At 40.0% G+C, this 20,068-nt stretch overlaps 1 protein-coding gene and 1 long non-coding RNA gene across 7 annotated transcripts in view; one reads left to right on the top strand and one right to left on the bottom strand.

Moving 5' to 3' along the window:
* Positions 1-13,154, top strand: part of LOC148160469 (NLR family CARD domain-containing protein 3-like) — a 33,090-nt gene extending 19,936 nt beyond the window's left edge. For 3 of the 6 annotated variants that reach the window (XM_088011467.1, XM_088011453.1, XM_088011456.1), the window contains 7 exons: positions 141-1,896; positions 5,551-5,730; positions 6,697-6,870; positions 8,683-8,856; positions 10,192-10,365; positions 10,889-11,041; positions 11,559-13,154. In XM_088011467.1, coding sequence (XP_087867593.1) covers positions 141-1,896; positions 5,551-5,730; positions 6,697-6,870; positions 8,683-8,856; positions 10,192-10,365; positions 10,889-11,041; positions 11,559-11,592 — 2,645 coding nt within the window. In that variant the 3' untranslated portion in view covers positions 11,593-13,154. The remainder of the gene's footprint in view (positions 1-140; positions 1,897-5,550; positions 5,731-6,696; positions 6,871-8,682; positions 8,857-10,191; positions 10,366-10,888; positions 11,042-11,558) is intronic. The other 3 variants (XM_088011459.1, XM_088011473.1, XM_088011479.1) reach the window with 3 other exon arrangements.
* A 986-nt stretch (positions 13,155-14,140) lies between these two features.
* LOC148160468 (uncharacterized) lies at positions 14,141-18,163 on the bottom strand. Its single transcript, XR_015765049.1, has 2 exons — positions 15,314-18,163; positions 14,141-14,663 (listed from the first exon to the last, which is right to left on the bottom strand). It is a non-coding gene; the product is annotated as an uncharacterized LOC148160468 (long non-coding RNA).
* Between the last annotated feature and the right edge of the window lie 1,905 nt (positions 18,164-20,068).

The raw sequence follows: 20,068 nt of genomic DNA, 5'->3' as shown, positions 1-20,068 counted from the left end.
TAAACAGGACAGTGGAGAGAACAGTTCCCTGGCTTGACCCAGTGCTGCGTAATATTGTGTCCCAGTTTGCTGTTTTCATTGGTCACTCTCCCCAGCTGCAGTGGCCTGTCCAGACCTTACAGTGTGTTGTCTCCATGCAGGGACTCCAGCTGGAAAATGTCAACGGAAACTCAAGTTAAACTTGAAGAAGAAGTTCCAGAGTCTCTCTGAAGGCGTCGCTGAACCTGGAAATCAAACCTTTCTGAACCAGATCTACACAGAGCTCCACATCACAGAGGGGTTAACTAGAGAGGTCAACCAGGAACATGAGGTCAGACGGATTGAAACAGCATCCAGGAGACAAGAAACAATCAGGAGAGAAGACATCTTTAAACCTGGAAGTGATCAACCAATCAGAACAGTGATGACCATGGGAGTGGCTGGCATTGGGAAAACACTGTTAACACAGAAGTTCACTCTGGACTGGGCTGAGGGCAGAACCAACCAGAACATCCAGTTCATATTTCCATTCACTTTCAGAGAGCTGAATGTACTGAAAGAAGAAAAGTTCAGCTTGGTGGAACTGATTCATCACTTCTTTGAAGATATTAAAGACGCAGGAATCCGCAGCTTTAAAAAGTTCCAGGTTCTGTTCATCTTTGACGGTCTGGATGAGAGTCGACTTCCTCTGGACTTTGATGATAATCTGATCCTGACTGATGCTACAGAGTCCAGCTCAGTGGATGTTCTGCTGACAAACCTCATCAGGGGGAAACTGATTCCCTCTGCTCTCCTCTGGATAACCACACGACCTGCAGCAGCCAATCAGATCCCTGCTGAGTGCGTTGGCATGGTAACAGAGGTCAGAGGGTTCACTGACCCCCAGAAGGAGGAGTACTTCAGGAAGAGATTCAGAGGTGATGAAGAGAAGGCCAGCAGGATCATCTCCCACATCCAGAAATCAAAAAGTCTCCACATCATGTGTCACATCCCAGTTTTCTGCTGGATCACTGCTGAAGTTCTGGAGGATGTGATGAAGACCAGAGAGGGAGGAGAGCTGCCCAAGACCCTGACTGAGATGTACATGGAGTTCCTGCTGGTTCAGCTCAAAATCAAGGAGGAAAAGTTTGATGGACGAAGAAAGACAAAAAATATCTGGAGTCCAGAGAACAGGAAGCTGATTGAGTCTCTAGGAAGACTGGCTCTAGATCAGCTGCTGGAGGGAAACCTGGTCTTCTATGACAAAGATCTTGATAAATGTGGCATCAACATCAAAGATGCTGCGTTGTTCTCAGGAGTTTTCACTGAGATGTTTAAAACGGAGAGAGGAACGCGCAACATCTCCGTCTACTCCTTTGTTCATCTGAGCGTCCAGGAGTTTCTGGCTGCCGTCTACATGCTCCACTGCTTCACCAGCAGGAGGTCAGAGGTCATCAAGTCATTCCTGGGACAAAAATACAATGAAACATCTCTGGATGACTTCATGAAGAAAGTCATGGAGAAATTCCTCAGCAGTAAAAATGGCCACCTGGACCTGTTTGTCCGCTTCCTTCATGGTCTCACTGTGGAGTCCAACCAGAGACTCTTAGAGGATCTGCTGGGTCAGACAGAGAACCGTCCAGAAACCATCCAGAGAATCATCACCAACCTGAAGGAGATGAACACTGATAGAATCTCTCCTGCCAGAAGCATCAACATCTTCTACTGTCTGGTGGAGATGAACGACGTCTCATTTTATCAGGAGATCCAACGGCTGCTGGATTCAGGGAAGCAGCTCTCAGTGACTGACTGTTCAGCTCTGGCCTTCATGCTGCAGATGTCAGAGGTTCTGGATGAGTTGGACCTGGAGAAGTACAACACATCAGAATCAGGACGACTGAGACTGGTTCCAGCTGTGAGGAACTGCAGAAAGGCTCGGTGAGTCCAGATGTTTTCATTGTGTGAATGCTGATTCAGCACTATTGTCCTCCTGTTTCTTCTTCTTTCTTCAAGTTGATTCTGGATGTTTTTGGCCTTTAACTACTTCCTTCATCCTCTGGATGATTTCAGCCATTCAAACATCTAAACATTCAGTTCATCCAGGACAGCTGCAGCTTCTGGTTTTTACACATTTTGATCTTTTAAAAATATTTAACTTTTTATCAGTTTTCAGGTTGAAATGAATAGAAAACCCTGAACTCTAGAAAATGTCTATTTCCTCTCCGATCCAATCAGCCAGAGAGACTTCTTAAACTTTAAACTCTCTTCACTCATTGAGCTGCTGCTCCATAATTCACCTTTTAGGATATTTGACTGTTTTTATAAAATAATTGTTTAGGTTTGATGGAAAGTTGAACCATTAAAATAAACCGTTGTATTAATTATAAACTTTGTGAACAGTGTTGATCTTCTTCATCCCGTCATCATCCTCTCCTCTTCCTCCTCCCCTAGTTTCTTCTGAGTTTGTAACTGAGACCAAAATGTGGTGATTGTTGTCTGGTTCCAGAAAAAGTCCTAGTTTCTGTCAGATCCTCCCAAAGCTCTGAGAACTCTGCTTCCAGAGCTGGAACCATTTTCCTCATCAACTCTTCATCTGCAGCCTTTGTTGAAGCTGTTAGCTGTCCTCCATGAAGACCTGCAGAGACATGAGCTTCAGCTCTTTAGACATCCAGCCTCTTTAGTTCTGGAGAACTGCTTCACCATGAAGATGCTGCTGGACCCAAATAAAATAAAGGTGTAAAAACCGTATTTATTTCAAGTAATTTGCGAAATAAAACCCACCAGCGACAGGGGATGCAATTTTGGGCAGGCATGCGTTTCTGGGCATAACAAATATCCTACTTGAAACTTCACTGCGGTAGCTAGCACTAGCTTTCAGCACTTCGCCACGAGCATGATAATCCGTCAGTTTATGTTGTTTTGCTTTTTCACTTACTTCCTGGGATGTTTTGCTGCTTTAGGCATTATTCCGATCACCCGCGCTCACTGGCCGTTTAGTTCGTTGCGAAAGGGAAGGTATTTTGGTAAACTCTTTGACAAGAACAGCAGAGCGGTGGAAACACGTCCTTTCACCTGGCCGCCATAACCGGAAGTCTTTTTTTTTTTTCTTTTTTTTTTTTTATCATAAACACTACCGGTTACATTATGTGGAAAAAGTAACCATGAATTCTCCTTAATTTAGACAAAAACTTGTTTTTAATAACTTTTTCCAAGAAAAAAACAAAACAGGCATTGTGCAAATTGTACTGCTATTGATAATACTATCTTTAACAGACTGAAAACATATGAAGGCTCTGAAGAGGCTAAATAATGTAAAGAGGCATAGGCGGAGCCAGAGGGGGGGCGGGGGGGGCAGTGCCCCACCTGTCATCTGATTGGCCCCCCCAGTGGCCTCCCCTGATGATTGACATGTAACAGCACCAGGTCATTCCTGTACATTATTTGGAATCATTCTAAGCCAACCTAAAGAAGAAAAACAATAATAAATATATGAAAAAAAATGTATAAAACTTTATATAAGTCCATGTGATGACATAAATAAGATTTACATCAGGCGCGATACCAGCCTGTATCGTAAGCAGTGTAACTATATATTGTATATTTCCCATCACACATAAAGCAGATAAATGGATCTAACTTTTTCTCCATAGTGACACAAACCACTGACTGGCTCCAATAACTTATAACAAATGAAATTAAGCGACTCCACTTAAATTACCATTAATTCACCTGCTGCGGTCTGAACGCACAGCTTCACAAATTCTTCCTGGTTGCATCTGCAGAGAAATCTGCGCTGGGTCATTGACAGGTGGATCTGTCTGAACCAAACCGAACAAATGAACTCTGCGAGATTTTTTTTCTTTTTTTTTTAACCCTGTGCGCAGTTCGGGTGTGCGTTTTTACCAGGATTTTTTATTTTTATTTTGTGCATGGTTTCGCTTCTCCAAAACGACAGAGGTTACGTCTGCCACTCCTTCTGAGCATCGCTCTCCTTCTGGGTGCGGGAGGGTAACATCTTCACCTCCATTTGTTAAAACTGCAGGGCGAGTTAAGTTTAATTCTTCGCAGCGGTGCTGCATTGGTTGTGCAGCGGACTGCGCATGGATCTAATTAACTTCTGCACCTTTATTTATTTCCTCAAAATAAATGGATGGCTCCTCTGTTTAGACCAGGGGTCCCCAAACTATGGCCCGCGGGCCGGATCCGGCCCGCCTCCTCATACCAGAGAGCATTCAGTGTTTTTCATATATTGTATTTTCTGGTTTATATGTGGATTTTTCTTTAACCACCAGGGGGCTCTTGAGCAGATGTGAAACTTACTTTCCCTCAATGGAATATATACTAGTCAGTCCCAGTCACCGTTTCACTCACGGTTTGCATTCTGAGTAAAAATCTATCTCCATCTAAAAGCGCGAATGTGTCGTCGGCGGCAATTCCCCCCCCAACAGTTTCAAACGCAGCACAGAGAGTCACTACCAGGTGGAGCAGAAGCGGCGCTCCGTCTGTCAGATATTACTACCTGTAGCGTAGCAGCGGTTCAACAGCGAGAACAGAACCAGCGTCTGACATCAAAGACTTAAATAATTTTGCGGGTTATTTGTTTAGCTTTCTGACCGTCATGCTAATCCGGGTGAGTCTTGGTAGCTGTGCGCTGCATTGCCTGCTATCAGATCCTCCGTATGTCTTTTTTACTGCAGTGAGCCTCAATGTAGCCAAACTCCGTAAAGCATGCCATAGTTTTTATCCCATATTAGATTTGTCGTGTTGATGCATTTTGTCGCACTTCAATTTTTCGCGCAACATGCAAACTTCCCCATTCACTCAGTGCGTTATAGTTCCACATCGCTAAGGTTTGCGCTTACGCAGTGTGAAGGAAAGAGGAGACCAGCTGCACAGGCAGGCTGGGAAATGAGATGCAGATGATCGGTTTGTGTGATTGGCAACAAGAGACGTGATCAGCGATCACCGATTATACACTTTTTCATGGAAATTGGCCAATTATGATCGGTGTCCGATCGATCGGCACACCTCTAATTATTAATGATGAGGGGTAGATGCTGCAGCAGCAGATATGGGCTAAACAAACCCAGAGATGCCAGTGGTCCACAGCAGGCTGGACTTCCTGCTCTGCTCACTTCATTTATAACTCACTTGCTGCTTGGTGGAAGATCTCAAGGAGCCAAACGGTCTAGTCCAAGTCAGTGTGACTTGTCAGAACTGTGAGCAGTTCCTCCTCCTCTCCATCATCTCCAGTAGTTTCCTTCATTCAGCTCAGTCAGCCTCTTCATCAGCTGTTGCAGCTCCTTTGAGGCTCTGATGCTGCAGAGAAACTGAACTTTCCTTCACAGATGATAGAAGATCTTCAACATCTGACTGAGCTGAAGGTCTGAGGACATGAAGCCTGGACCAGAACCAGAACCTGGACTTTAGTCAGGAGCTGCACAGACTCTCTGTCGGGTCAAACTCAGTAAACTGAAGATCAGATGTTGATCAGATGATGACATCATGATGACATCACTGTTGTCGTATTTTATCTGTTTATGATCCAGATTGATTTCATTAGAACTGAATTTATTTCTTCTCTCATCACAGACTTGGTGGCTGTTCGATCCATAAGGCTGAATGTGAAGTTTTGGCTTCAGCTCTGAAGTCCAACCCAGATCTGACTGAACTGGAAATAAATCAGATCAACATGTATGAAGCTGGAGACTCTGATATGAAGAATGTGTCTGAGATCCTGCAGAGTTCAGTCAGTAAAGTGAAGAATCTGGGGTTTGTTTTCTCTATTTATACAATAAAATCATTCATTGATACTTTAATCCTTAGTTTAATTAATAACTTAGTTGTAATATTTAAAAACAATATTTTTAAATGTCAGATTCAAATTTCAAACAATTTTAGCTTATAAATAAATGATTTTCTTATTTCAGACTTTGAGATCATTGAACTTTGTTTTTCAGTTTTTAAAATGTTTCTGACTGATGAACAAAATGAGTAAAATAATTCAAATGAAGTTAATTAACAATGGAGATGTTTCAGTTTGGTTGGTAAAGATTCAGATTGTTTTATTTCTGATTCTCATCTTTACATCCAGAATGAAATGTTTTCCTCCAGTCGAGCCACAAACACTGACCAGTTCAAATCATCATTAATGAAACATCTAAGAAGTGACTGATTGTAGAAAAGCAAATCTAGATGAACTGAATGACAGTGAGGTTTGCAGCAGCAGCAGCAGGTTCCTCACTTTGTCCTGAAGCTGTGGTTCTGTTGGGCCGGGTCAGAGAGGAACCGTCCTCTTCAGTCTGACAGCTGTCAGTCGGTTGGAGCCTCGTCTTTGTGATGAAGCTTCATCAGGTCACGTCTCCTTAGGAAATAATGGCCTCCATTGGCTTTCAGCAGCTTTAAGAAGAACCCAAGGCCATTCATGAATAAACTGAGTGGTTCTGATCCGGTTACGAAGTCGGGTCTCCAGCTAATGATCAGGAACCAGCAGAAATAGCTCACCTCATCCAGGCTGCTGCTCATAGAAAACTTTGAGTTTCTTTGTTGATCAAATGTTCTGGTTCTGCTGGTTTGGACTCTTTAAACCAGTTTGACTGGATCAGATGTTAGAATCAGTTCATCATGTTTCTTTTACATTCAGGGAAATTAATTTTCTACATTTTATTCTTTATTTGTTCATATTTCAGTTTTAACTGCATCTTGTTGGCTTCAGCTCATCTTTTATTCTTTATTCAGATTGAAGAGCTGCATTTTGTCAGAGACCAGCTGGACGTCTCTGTTCTCAGCTCTGAAGTCCAACCTGACCCATCTGAGAGGACTGGACCTGAACAACATCAACCTGGAAGGTTCTGGACTGAAGGAGCTCTGTGGTTTTCTACAGACTGAATGCTGCAGACTGGAAACATTGAGGTTTGTAATTATATAATTATCAATATTTCTGTGAATAATTATCTATAATTGATCATAAATTAAAGTTCATTTCTTCTGCTCTAATAAATATTTTCTGAGTTTGCTCCTGGATCCAGAGTTTCATTTAGTCCCTCTGTGTAACTGAATTGGACCTGCTGACCTGAGGTCAGAACAGGACAGCATTCGGACCCCCAGTGTGTAGAAATCCCCTTCATGTCAAGCAGGTCAAAGGTCAGGTCAAAAACAGAGAAAGTGAAAATCTCCCTTTATTGAAGTTCCTCAAATCTCACACTTAGTTTTAAATATTCTGCTATTAGTTGATAATAATCCAGTCCAGGTGTTTTAATGTTTAACTAGAGCAGATTAAAGATGCTGGTTGTACTGAATAATTAGGTGGAATCGCCCTTTATCCATTTCCTGAATCTGAAGCTTCAATCACAAACCAACTTCGGCGTCATCTGAACAAATCCAGACCACTGAGTTTTTCTCTGAGCTCAACAGGCTGCAGGTTCTTCTGGACATGAGATTTCTGGTCCAGACATCAGAACCAGCAAAGACTGCAGCACATGAATCTGGACCAGGTGTGTTAGGAGGTTCTGCACATGCTCAGACTGAAGGTTCACCGTCTGACAGAGAAAGTCGACCAACTCTGGATGAAATGGTTCCTAGAAACAGGGAAGCTTTCTGGGGACTCGACTGCCTGCTGATATGGAGCTGCAGCTCATGCAGGAGTTTTATGTTGGCAGGAAGCAAAACAACATGGAAGCAGGTGATGAGTTTCCATTTTAGTGTCAATTCCACTGATGGAGCAAATTACAAGTCAGTCGTCCTCCAAACCACTGAGAGCAGCTTCCAGAGGAAATCTGAGTTTGTTCTGACGGTCAGACTCTGTCAGGATGACCACAGTCTTCTGGCTGAGTTCCTGACATGAAGGAGGCAGAAATAATATAAAGATCATTAATTAACTGTCCTGCAGTTAATACTGACTTTGTGAAGGTTTTGGTGTTAAAGTCATTTAGTTCAAACATCTTGATTCAGCTCTTATTTTGTAGGACAGGAAGTGAGATCTTACCTTTGTAAAGTTTTGTGTGCAACAAACTTCATCAGTGACTGAAATCATCCTCATGTGGTTCACCTGGAAAATAGATTTAAAAATGACTCATCTTCACAATCAGGTTGTTCTTTATGATAATGTTCCCATTTCTGCAGCGTCTCTGATGGAGGATTAAGAACTTGAACTAAATGACCCAAATCAATCTGACAGAGAAAAGACTCTATATTTTCTAGTTGATAGTTCAGGAACTGAATCACCACAAAATGAGAAAATGATCAACTTTCAGGATCTGATCTGTAATGGATGTTGTAAAACTGAATTAGACGGATTGAAATAAAACGTTTACATCTGTCATACTTAGCAATGAGCTGCAGTTAAAATACAACCAGCAAGAAAAACATCATTAATAGATTAATGACCAAAAACTGGAGACATAAAATCTCTGATGATAAATGAAGGTACAGAGCAGTCGGCTGATACAGAGCCTGGAAGGAAACATGGAGAGAAAAACATCCGACTGAGTTTAAGATCCTGAGAAACTTTTAGAAAAACTTTGAGTTTCTTTGATGATCAAATGTTCTGTTTCTGCTGGTTTGGACTCTTTAAACCAGTTTGACTGGATCAGATGTTAGAATCAGTTCATCATGTTTCTTTTACATTCAGGGAAATTAATTTTCTACATTTTATTATTTATTTGTTCATATTTCAGTTTTAACTGCATCTTGTTGGCTTCAGCTCATCTTTTATTTTTTATTCAGATTGTGGAGCTGCAGTTTGTCAGAGACCAGCTGGACGTCTCTGTTCTCAACTCTGAAGTCCAACCTGACCCATCTGACAGAACTGGACCTGAACAACATCAACCTGGAAGGTTCTGGACTGAAGGAGCTCTGTGGTTCTCTACAGACTGAAGGCTGCAGACTGGAAACATTGAGGTCTGTAATTATATAATTATCAATATTTCTGTGAATAATTATATATAATTGATCATAAATCAAAGTTCATATCTTCTGTTCTAATAAATATTTTCTGAGTTTGCTCCAGGATCCAGAGTTTCATTTAGTCCCTCTGTGTAACTGAATTGGACCTGCTGACCTGAGGTCAGAACAGGACAGCATTCGGACCCCCAGTGTGTAGAAATCCCCTTCATGTCAAGCAGGTCAAAGGTCAGGTCAAAAACAGAGAAAGTGAAAATCTCCCTTTATTGAAGTTCCTCAAATCTCACACTTAGTTTTAAACATTCTGCTATTAGTTGATAATAATCCAGTCCAGGTGTTTTAATGTTTAACTAGAGCAGATTAAAGATGCTGGTTGTAGTGAATAATTAGGTGGAATCGCCCTTTATCCATTTCCTGAATCTGAAGCTTCAATCACAAACCAACTTCGGCTTCATCTGAACAAATCCAGACCACTGAGTTTTTCTCTGAGCTCAACAGGCTGCAGGTTCTTCTGGACATGAGATTTCTGGTCCAGACATCAGAACCAGCAAAGACTGCAGCACATGAATCTGGACCAGGTGTGTTAGGAGGTTCTGCACATGCTCAGACTGAAGGTTCACCGTCTGACAGAGAAAGTCGACCAACTCTGGATGAAATTGTTCCTAGAAACAGGGAAGCTTTCTGGGGACTCGACTGCCTGCTGATATGGAGCTGCAGCTCATGCAGGAGTTTTATGTTGGCAGGAAGCAAAACAACATGGAAGCAGGTGATGAGTTTCCATTTTAGTGTCAATTCCACTGATGGAGCAAATTACAAATCAGTCGTCCTCCAAACCACTGAGAGCAGCTTCCAGAGGAAATCTGAGTTTGTTCTGACGGTCAGACTCTGTCAGGATGACCACAGTCTTCTGGCTGAGTTCCTGACATGAAGGAGACAGAAATAATATAAAGATCAGTAATTAACTGTCCTGCAGTAAATACTGACTTTGTGAAGGTTTTGGTGTTAAAGTCATTTAGTTCAAACATCTTGATTCAGCTCTTATTTTGTAGGACAGGAAGTGAGATCTTACCTTTGTAAAGCTTCGTGTGCAACAAGCTTCATCAGTGACTGAAATCATCCTCATCATCCTTGAGTTTCTTTGTTGATCAAATGTTCTGGTTCTGCTGGTTTGGACTCTTAAACCAGTTTGACTGGATCAGATGTTAGAATCAGTTCATCATGTTTCTTTTACATTCAGGGAAATTAATTTTCTACATTTTATTATTTATTTGTTCATATTTCAGTTTTAACTGCATCCTGTTGGCTTCAGCTCATCTTTTATTTTTTATTCAGATTGAAGGACTGCAGGTTGTCAGAGACCAGCTGGACGTCTCTGTTCTCAGCTCTGAAGTCCAACCCGACCCATCTGACAGGACTGGATCTGAACAACACCAACCTGGAAGATTTTGGACTGAAGGAGCTCTGTGGTTTTCTACAGACTGAAGGCTGCAGACTGGAAACATTGGTGTATGTAATTATATAATTATCAATATTTCTGTGAATAATTATCCATATTTGATCATAAATCAAAGTTCATTTCTTCTGCTCTAATAAATATTTTCTGAGTTTGTTCCTGGATCCAGAGTTTAATTTAGTCCCTCTGTGTAACTGAGTTGGACCTGCTGACCTGAGGTCAGAACAGGACAGCATTCGGACCCCCAGTCTGTAGAAATCCCCCTCATGTCAAGCAGGTCAAACGTCATTCAACCCAGTCTAGAAAAGTGAATTCCTGGAATCTGACAGGAACAAATCAATAATCAATGATTGATGCTTCAACACTTTGATCAGAACCTGGAATGATTTTACTGACTAAAATCCTCCAACACAACATGACCCAGTACCAGGTTCTGGTTCTGGTTCTGAAGTCAGCAGGTCTTTATTGAAGCAGCAGCTTGTTGGCTTTAATATTCATGAGAATCTTTAAATGGTTCTGTTGGACTGGTTCACCTGCATCCTGTTGGCTTCAGCTCATCTTTTATTCTTTATTCAGGTTGATCAGCTGCAGTTTGTCAAAGATCAGCTGTGATTTTCTGGCCTCAGCTCTGAAGTCCAACAGCCTCCATCTGACAGAACTGAACCTGAGATACAACAACCTGAAGGATTCAGATGTTCAGCAGCTGAAGCGTTTTGTAAAGACTTTACAGTAAGTAAATGTTTGTACTGAGTCCAGCTGCTGTCAGCATATTGAACTAAACCCAGTTAGCATCAAAGCAAAGCTCCAGTGTTCCCAGTAAAGCTGCAGCTTCTCAGTGGGAGGAGAATGGTTCAGGCTTCCTGATTGGACACAGAGACAGCAATCAGCCAATCAGAGGAGCAGCAGCTTGCTGTGTTCCTGTGTTTGTGTTGGTGTGAAGATGAGTGTTGTTGCTGTGTCCATGTCTCCAGGACGTCCAGCTGGACTCCAGCGTCCAGCCGTCCAACATGTCTAGAGACAGTGGTCCTCATTCATCAAACTGTGGCAGCAGCAGATCTGATTTCAGATCTGCTTGTTCTCTCAGTTCAACAGGAAACAACTGATCAGGTTCATCTTGGTCACAGCTCTGAGATCAGTCTGATTGCAGCCTGGAAACCATCTACTGGATGTGCTGCGTCACTGACTGCTGCTGGAGAGGCTGGAAACACTCACTGATCTGATCTCTCCTTCCTTCTTCTCTCTGCAGGTGGAAGAACAGAGTATTTATGTTGAGCCGATGATCTCTGTAAAGTAGAGAACGGTCTCTGTGTCCTGCTGATCCTCAGAGGTTGAAGCTGCAGCAGTTTGAGTCTAAAGAGACTCTGACTGGATCATAATGATGACCTCTGACCTCCAAGATTTTCCTCCTGTTTATTTTCTCATGTCTGTCATTTGGTGTCTGATATTGTTTGTTTCTTTGGATCAATAAAGATCTGATTCAAACTGGGCTCCATTTAGAGGCTTCATGGAGTTTTGATCTGAACTGGATTCAACTGGAAAGTTGATCTTTTTTCTCTCTGATTCATTTTCATCCTGGAACCAGAAATGGTCTGAGATGGAAACATGGTGTTGAGAAAATATGACTATTTTTAGTGTTTAATACAGTTTAATCTTTTTTGACCAAATTTTAAACTTTGAACAGGTTTCAGTTAGTGATTTAAAATTAAACTATTGCTGGGTAAGTATTCAAAAGTACCAAGGAAAATGGAGTGATCTGCAGAGCTGCTCCCTGGACCCCTGTGGTCGTAACACATAGGACAGGAGGCCATGGATTAACATATGCAGGAAGGTAGAGGCCAGTATCATTTAAACTACCTTGGGAAACAGGAACTTACCGAGTTCACAGGAGATCACAATCCTTCTGTGGATATCTGGGTTGTGTGAAGATTTTGAACCACTAACAGTTAATTTACAAGATATTTCTTTTAGTTATTGATGGTATGCTCTGACTGAAAATTGTATTATTTAGTTTTAGAATTAATTTAGTCGATGATGAATGGATTTGAAAAATGTGTTATTTCTGACTGTTAGAATTAAATGAAAATGTTTTGTCTGTATTAGAAAATGTCTCAGGATTTATGCTAAATGGGGTTTTGGAAAATGATTGTGTTAACTTGTATACTTAGGATTGAATATTATGTTTTATAGGTTAGAAAAAGGAATTGTACCTCATTTTGTTCTGTTGATTTTATGTGTTATTTTTGGTTTAAGGCAGGACTCAATCTTTTGGGGTGCTGAGTGCAGAGGAGCAAAACTGGGTTTGTTAAGATAAACTTTCCTTAAACTAATTACAGAATTTAAGTCTGTTCCTGAGAACCTATGTAAGGAAAAGAGCGGGAGAGACACCAGTTTTCACACATATCTGTGAAATACTTTTCTCTGCATATCCCGTATCCAGATGGTTTAAAACCGCAGGAGTTCAGGATGAGGCTCTCCTCTCCTCTTCGTTTGTGAAACAAAAGAGCAAATGGCCTTTGTTCACAGCAGTAAATTAGGGGAAGTTCTAAGTTTTTCTGAAGGTTCAAGGTAGTTTCTAGTTGGTCAAGCAGAGGTACACCTTTCTTGAATATTAAAAAAAGAAAGACACACCTACATTATAAAAGTTCGTGCTCTGGAGTAATAATTTAGATAGCTGCTACTATTTTTGCCTTTTTGCACCAGCTCTCTCCAAAGACGCGTCTTTGCTTTTCTTTTCCTATTTTTGTCTCAGGTAATGAATGTATGTTTCTGTTGTTCTGCAGTTTTGTTGTTAATTCATAAGTTGTTTCTTATTGGATTAAACTCTGTAATTCTGTGACGTCAACACGCATAGTTGTTTTCCTTGTGGCCACACGTGGCTCGCCGAGAGGACCCTGGACCAGAGGAAGAGAGAGCCAAATTTTTTCTAAAGTTAACTATTTTAGATATTTTCTTCCTTAACAATGGGAATCATTTTCAGTTCAGCTTTGAATCATAAAGACACTTCAAACCTCTTTTCTCTGCTGCTTCTTCTTCTGCTGACAGGAAAATGTTCCTCAAAGCTCCACAGATAAAAAGATGCTTTACTGGAAACTGCAGAGAAACTTCAGCTCCCATCACAGAAACCAGTTGAACCAGTTTAGAACTGGATGTCCCACAGGAACTCTGATCTTAGAGCAGTTTTCAGGAACATCCAGCATTTATCTGGACATTATTTTAATATTCTGTATATATTGTTATTTTGTTATAGTCTTTCTAAAAATCTTTAAATAATGAAGTTTTGCATCATATTCATTGATCCTCAGCTTTAATATTCCTCAGCCTGTTTTGGTTTTTACTTTTTTAACTCCATGTTTCATGTTTTGAGTTTTCTAGAGAACTTTAGGACTCGATGTGTCACATCAGGCTCTTTACTGAGATTCACTGATTTATTCAGACCTCAGAGAATCACTGAGATAATGTGCTGATTGGTTTATGTTTTTATATTTCTTCTAACCTAATATGGGTTATTTGGTTAGTAAATATTTTAATAATGCTCTTTGTACAAATATAATAACTGCACCTTTTATTTTCATCCTTCATGCTGTCTAGTTTTTTGTATTAGGATCAACAAAGAAATTAAAATATATTTAAGTTTTCATCTTTACTTTGTTTATTTAGTTTTACTAAATAATTTAGGTTTATTTAGTAACAACAGAAACTTCCTGTTCAGTTGATCTGAGCTTTTGAACTGATTTTGTGGTGAACCTTTTCCATGAACTGCTGAGATTCATGATTGAAGACATTAATGCAATAAAGTCATTAAGTCTCAGTTAATAAATATTGAGGCAGTTTGTTTTTACTAAACGTGTTGCATCAACCATTTTATTTAATTGTTTTCCAGTTATTTGGTTGAAAATTGAGATTTGAATCCTTTTCTTGCTGCTCTGCTGAGGCTCGGCCAGTTCCTCCTGATTCATCTTCCTCTGGAAGAAAAGCTACGATCTTCAGCAAAGCTTCTGTGCTGCTCCTCCTCTTCTGCTCTTCATCATCAACCACCTCCTCATCCTCCTTCTGACTCTGAGCATTCTGGGTAACATGGATTCAAAACCTTCTGGATCTTCTTCAGCTGGTTCTTTATAAAAAGGACCAAGTTTGGCTCCAGCTCCTGAAAAGGAATCCCAGATGAAGACAAATCAGACTGGATCAGAACATCAGGTCCATGTTGGACAGACTGAAGATCCTGGATCTACAAAGAGCAGCAGGAAGTCGACTGAACAGAACTGATGTACAGACCGTAAATATGGAGTCCAGCTGTGTTTGGTGCTGCTGTGCAGATGGACCGTTGGGAACCTCTGAGCTCTGCTGGTTCACTCTGTGGAGGAACAATTTATAAAAAAAAAACACAACAATGCAGACGTCTTTTAAATTTAATACATTTAAATATGATAAATGTTCAATATTTTTATTTATTTGTCAACCAAGAAAATGGTATTTTAGAGAATTGTTGTTAAACTTGTTTTAAGTCAGAATACGGTTTAATTTTTCTCTTTCTGGTTTTAGCTCCACAAATGTTTCTGCTTTTGGTCGACATTTTGCTCTTGTTGGTTAAAGTCTAACTGAGGATCTGACTTCAGGTCTGGGTGGGATTTCCATCCTGCTGCCTGGTTGATCCTCAGGATAAAACAACTGGGCTCAGGTTCTGGATCAGAACTTGGTCTTTGGTGGATGATGGGAGAGAAAAGAACATTTTAGGTCCACATTTGTTTTGGTTCCAACCTCCATTGGAACCTGTATCCTGGTTTTAAACAAGAGAAAACCTTTCATCCATTCACAACCAGGGCAGATTTTGTTTCATCTTTCATTCATCAATTTGATCCAAATTCCAGGTTTTGAACTCTGATCAGATTTAGTTGTTAATTAATTCATTTTTACATCCAATATGGACTAATTCAAAATCCTGAAGAGGAACCCTTGACTCTAGTGCTAGAAAACAAATCAGTTCATCATTTTTATTTATTTTACCTGGGGAGAAACAACAAGGCACTGACCGCCTGAACAGAGTCCTTGAATGTAGGCCTTCTGCGACCATTTGGTCACTAATCATTTTCTTTGTCTTGCAGGTAAATACTTGTAAAAAAAAAAAAAAAAAAGCCATTAAAAATAGGTTATCCTTAGGTCGAGCATCACGATGCGGGATGAAAAGATAATTTTTAGTCCGGGTCTTTAATTAAAGACCTGTATGAAAAGGAGGATGTCTGGACTCTGATTGGCTCAGAGTCCAATCAGAGGCTGCTTTTAAACGGGCTGGTCTCTATTTCGGCTCGTTCGCTGGTAACAAGCTCCTATCGTTTCTGCTCCGCTGGAGGGCAAAAGCAGGGAGGAGGCAGATAAATGCTTTAAGAACTTTATTCCTCTTTTGAACAAGTACAACGAACAGCTGACTTCCCTAAAACTAACACACTGCGCTCCCCACAACAACCGGACACTTTTCTGGCTCTTCTTCCGCGCAGCGCCTACATGTTGCTCTCTACTGCCCCCTAGGGAAGAGAGGGGGCAGTAGAGAAAGACTGGGCCTGTAAGAGCAGGTTATTGTTTGTACTGACGGTAATCTGAGTCATGTGACTAAACCTTTAATAGTCACATGACATGTGAAATAGAAATATGATGTAGATATATAGTAATAGATATTTAAATCTGAATCACAGTATTCATATACGGTCTTTGAATGCAGGTCATCTGTGATAATTTAGCCACTTTGTCTTTTGTTGCCTTGTCAATATTTGTAAAAACAAAAAAGAAAATATTCTACTAGTTTATAAAATATATAACTATATACTCATTTAATGTATAAGCTTTTAATGACTTATTTTAATTGAGATGCTTTGCTTTGAAAATAATTTAAATTTAAGATGAAAAAACGAAAGAACACATTCAAATACTGTTGGTAATAAGGCCTGTGCGTCAACTGCACCTCATTAGCTCATCTAGTCCTTGGTGACGTGCAGGGGCGGATCTACTGGGGTGGCAGTTGCCACCCCAAACGAGAGCCTCGCCACCCCTGTTGCCACCCCAGCTAGCGACTACGAATTCAATAAATAGTTATGGCAAATCGGACATTAAGCGCATGAAACTCTTTTTTCCGACAACATTGAATGCAACACAATGTAACCTGACACCCACTGCTGAGTAGCGGGAAGTGCGAGAGAGGGACAGAGCGCGAGGCAGCAGCATTGATGGATATATTTGTTACTGGACTGGACATTAGTGATTTATGGTAAGCCACACATACGCTATTGCTGTTCATTGAGTCAGGAATATCGGTGGTCAGGAAAATACTACAACCACGCAAAGAATCAGAACAACGGACGCAATGTTTAGCAGTTAATTAAACCATAGATAATGGTAATAAGGGCTTCAGATTTCATAGGTGAGGAAAACGTTTTAATTTAAAGAAAGAAAACATTGAACAAGTGAGCAGTGGGTCAGTTATACTAGCCTAACTGTTGCTGGCCTGGTATTGACATTGATAGCCTTAGCATGTGCTGCGCAGTTCGGTGTGTTTTGGTTCCGTTAGCCCTAAAACAGGTCAACCCGCCACCAAGTCATCAGTAGGGCAGCTGTTTAAATCAGCTAATCAACCACCGCGGTGTTCAGGCGAAAACTTATTAATAATCACAATATAGACATTAAGCCTGAATGTAACAGACTGGATCTTCTGTTTTAGTGTTTTTGCTACTTTTTTGTGTGGGGAAATGTTTGTTTTTGGTTTTGATTCCCCTGATCGGTAATCTCTGCTCTATCTACTCGTTGAGCTGTTTTTTGTCGGTTGCCATGGCAACGGGTCGTGTGTAATGCCGACATACAGAGCGAGGAAAGGCGGAATAGAAGTTGTTCGAGCTATTTTTTCTTTATTTCTTTATCCATTTGAATTTTCTTACTTTATTCTCAAATTTCTATTTTTTGTATTATTTACAGAGTTTATTTGTAGGTTGATAATTGTTGATTTTCTTTTTTCTTTTTGTTTTATTATTTTATAAATTTAGACTGGAAGTAATGTGGGTCAGTCCACTTCCTATAGGTACAGGGGCCTGGTGAAGGACCAGCAGATATTTTGGTTTGGGGCCGATGGTTTTTACCAGAGCAAGAGAGGTAGCATGAGAACAAATGAAAGTTTGATCTCTGTAATTGTTTGGTGAAAGAGGAAATTGATTATTATTGATTGGACTTATTGTCCAATCAATAAGTTTGGACATTGAACCTTCTTTTGCCTGTGTCTTGAAACATGACCCCAGGGCCTTAGTCGTGGCTTGGTGGAACTTTATTGGATGTTTGGTTTGGCAAACAATCAGAAGTGGTTCTGTCTAGTTTGGTTTTTCACCTGTTTATCAGCTTTATTGTACCTTTATTGTGGCGCACTGCAGCTGCTGCAATTCCGGAAAACAAGCGACAAAAACTGAGCTAATCCCCTGTGTTTGCAAAACGTGGTGATATTTATAACAGTCATCAAACTACAGCTTCTACAGGATATTTAAAATAAAACCATTGACCAATATAAATAGAAATTCGACCCTTCTTGGATCTTGCCAAAACTAACAGAAACTAAACTGTTTATAGATTTGTATCATGGAGAATTTATCAAACATCAGTTTTCTAATCTTTATTTTAAGTTGTATTTAATAGATATCTAATAACAAATGATGGCGCTAATATTTTCGTGACAGACTTGTCTTTGTCCTGTATTGGGATAAAATTGATATGCATATCAGTAATACATATCAATTAACAGGAGTATGAAAGACGTAAAAATAATTAACTATGCTACATTAAGAAATTGTATTTAAGCCTCAGTGCTACATGAAGCTCATTTTGAAACAATGCAAGTTAGAAACAATATATTGTATTGTTTTAATACAAAATATTAAAAGAATATTTTTAATATTGATTTTTATATATATATATATATATATATATATATATATATATATATATATATATATATATATATATATACACTACCACCCCTGAAAAAGTCCCTGCCACCCTCTTGTCACCCCATAACCCCATAAATATTTTTCTAGATCCGCCCCTGGTGACGTGATCCTCTGAAGGCAAGCTCAAACCCCGAATCCCCCGTCACAGTTTCACGTCAATGACCGCATGAAACAGAGTCCTTGAATGTAGGCCTTCTGCGATCATTTGATCACTAATCATTTTTCTTGGATTGCAGGTAAATGCTCGTAAAAACAACCTGCACCTTAGCATGTGTACATTTCCAAGACATTGTCATGTTTGAATACAAAAGCTTGAGGAATAATTAGATTTTTTTAGTGGGAAAATTTAAACCGCAGCGCGTGCGTTCATCAATGAAAGTCATGGAAACGACGTCTGCGTTCTCAACTGTATAAATGACGCTGACCTTCTGAATTCTTCCCCTTTGCGACGGGACTTTTGAGAGAGACGCCTGAAGAAGCATTTGAAGCCTCGGAAGGATTGAGCTTGTCGAGAAGTCTGCTAGCAAAACTTTCTGACGAAGCATTTGCTGAAAATCGCACTTGCTGAAGAAGCCTGTGACAAAACAAACCTGCGAAAGATGGTTCCTGGCCAGGTGAAGCACCAGCAGGGAGATCGGCTGGAAGGTTGAAATCATTTTTACTACTTTAAATAAACGAAAGAAAGTTATTACCAAGATATTAGTGACTTATTTTGTGTTTGTGTTTTAAAGAAATACTGACTGCTGCTGAAAAAAGACAAATATCATTCTTTACTAGCATAGATTGTTCTTAACGAATGAGCCGTTTCTTAGCTGTCAGGAATTTTAAACTGTGGTGCAGTTGTTGAGAAAATAAATTTAAAATAAGCTAGTTTTAAAACTTAACATGTCTTGATTGAAATAACATAATTATAGCTTTGAAATTAGTAATGTATTCTGGCCTATTGAACTTTATTTTACCTGTAGTTACAGCAGATGGTTTGCTAGGATCGTTTGAACTGCCTTTTGTGTGTGGGAAAACAATACAGTAGAAGTTCTAGCTTTTCACACTCATCTGTGAGAGGCCGTAAACTCGGCAGGGGTTTCTGGCTTAAGAGAGGGTCAGAGATAGCTCCTGGTTGGATGAGCAAAGATACGCCTTATTTGAATAAATTAAAGATAAGAATACGCCTTTACTATAAAACTTTCTACACAGAAGTAACAAATCAGATTTGCTCTTGCAAGTCTCCAAAGACGTCTTTGCACGTCTTTGCTTTTCTTTCTTTCCTTCTTTCATTTGTCAGGTAAATGAATGAATGTCTCCGTTGTTCTGCAGTTTCTGTCTAAGTTTATGCATTGTCTTATATTGGATTAAACTCTGTAATTCTGTGACGTCAACACGCATTGTTGTTTTCCTTGTGGTCGCACGCGGCCCACCGAGAGGACCTTGGATCCAGAGGAAGAGAGAGCCAGACTTTTTCCAAAGTTAACTATTTGATAATATTTTCTTTCTTAACACACCCAACATTGTTAGAGTAATGACGATCATTTTACGTCTGTTCAGTCTTATGTCAACTGACATGCTCGCAAACATATCAATAAATATAAACAGTTATATCATGTAAACTAATTCATTGTTCAATTAATGGAATCCACATTATTTCGTTTTCACTTTAAGACTTCACTCGGCTGCAGAAGCAAAGCTGTGCACCTTGGTAATCTGACAATATTCTTACAGTTAAAGTTTGTCTGGCAAATCTGTTGAACACTACCTCCAAAATGTTGGCAGCAAGTGAATTATATTATTT

This window comes from Poecilia mexicana, unplaced genomic scaffold (genome assembly GCF_051168715.1).
Source record: "Poecilia mexicana isolate PSO_F unplaced genomic scaffold, ASM5116871v1 scaffold_2, whole genome shotgun sequence".
Classification (NCBI taxonomy): Eukaryota; Metazoa; Chordata; class Actinopteri; order Cyprinodontiformes; family Poeciliidae; genus Poecilia; species Poecilia mexicana.
This window is presented reverse-complemented; position numbering and strand designations above follow the sequence as displayed.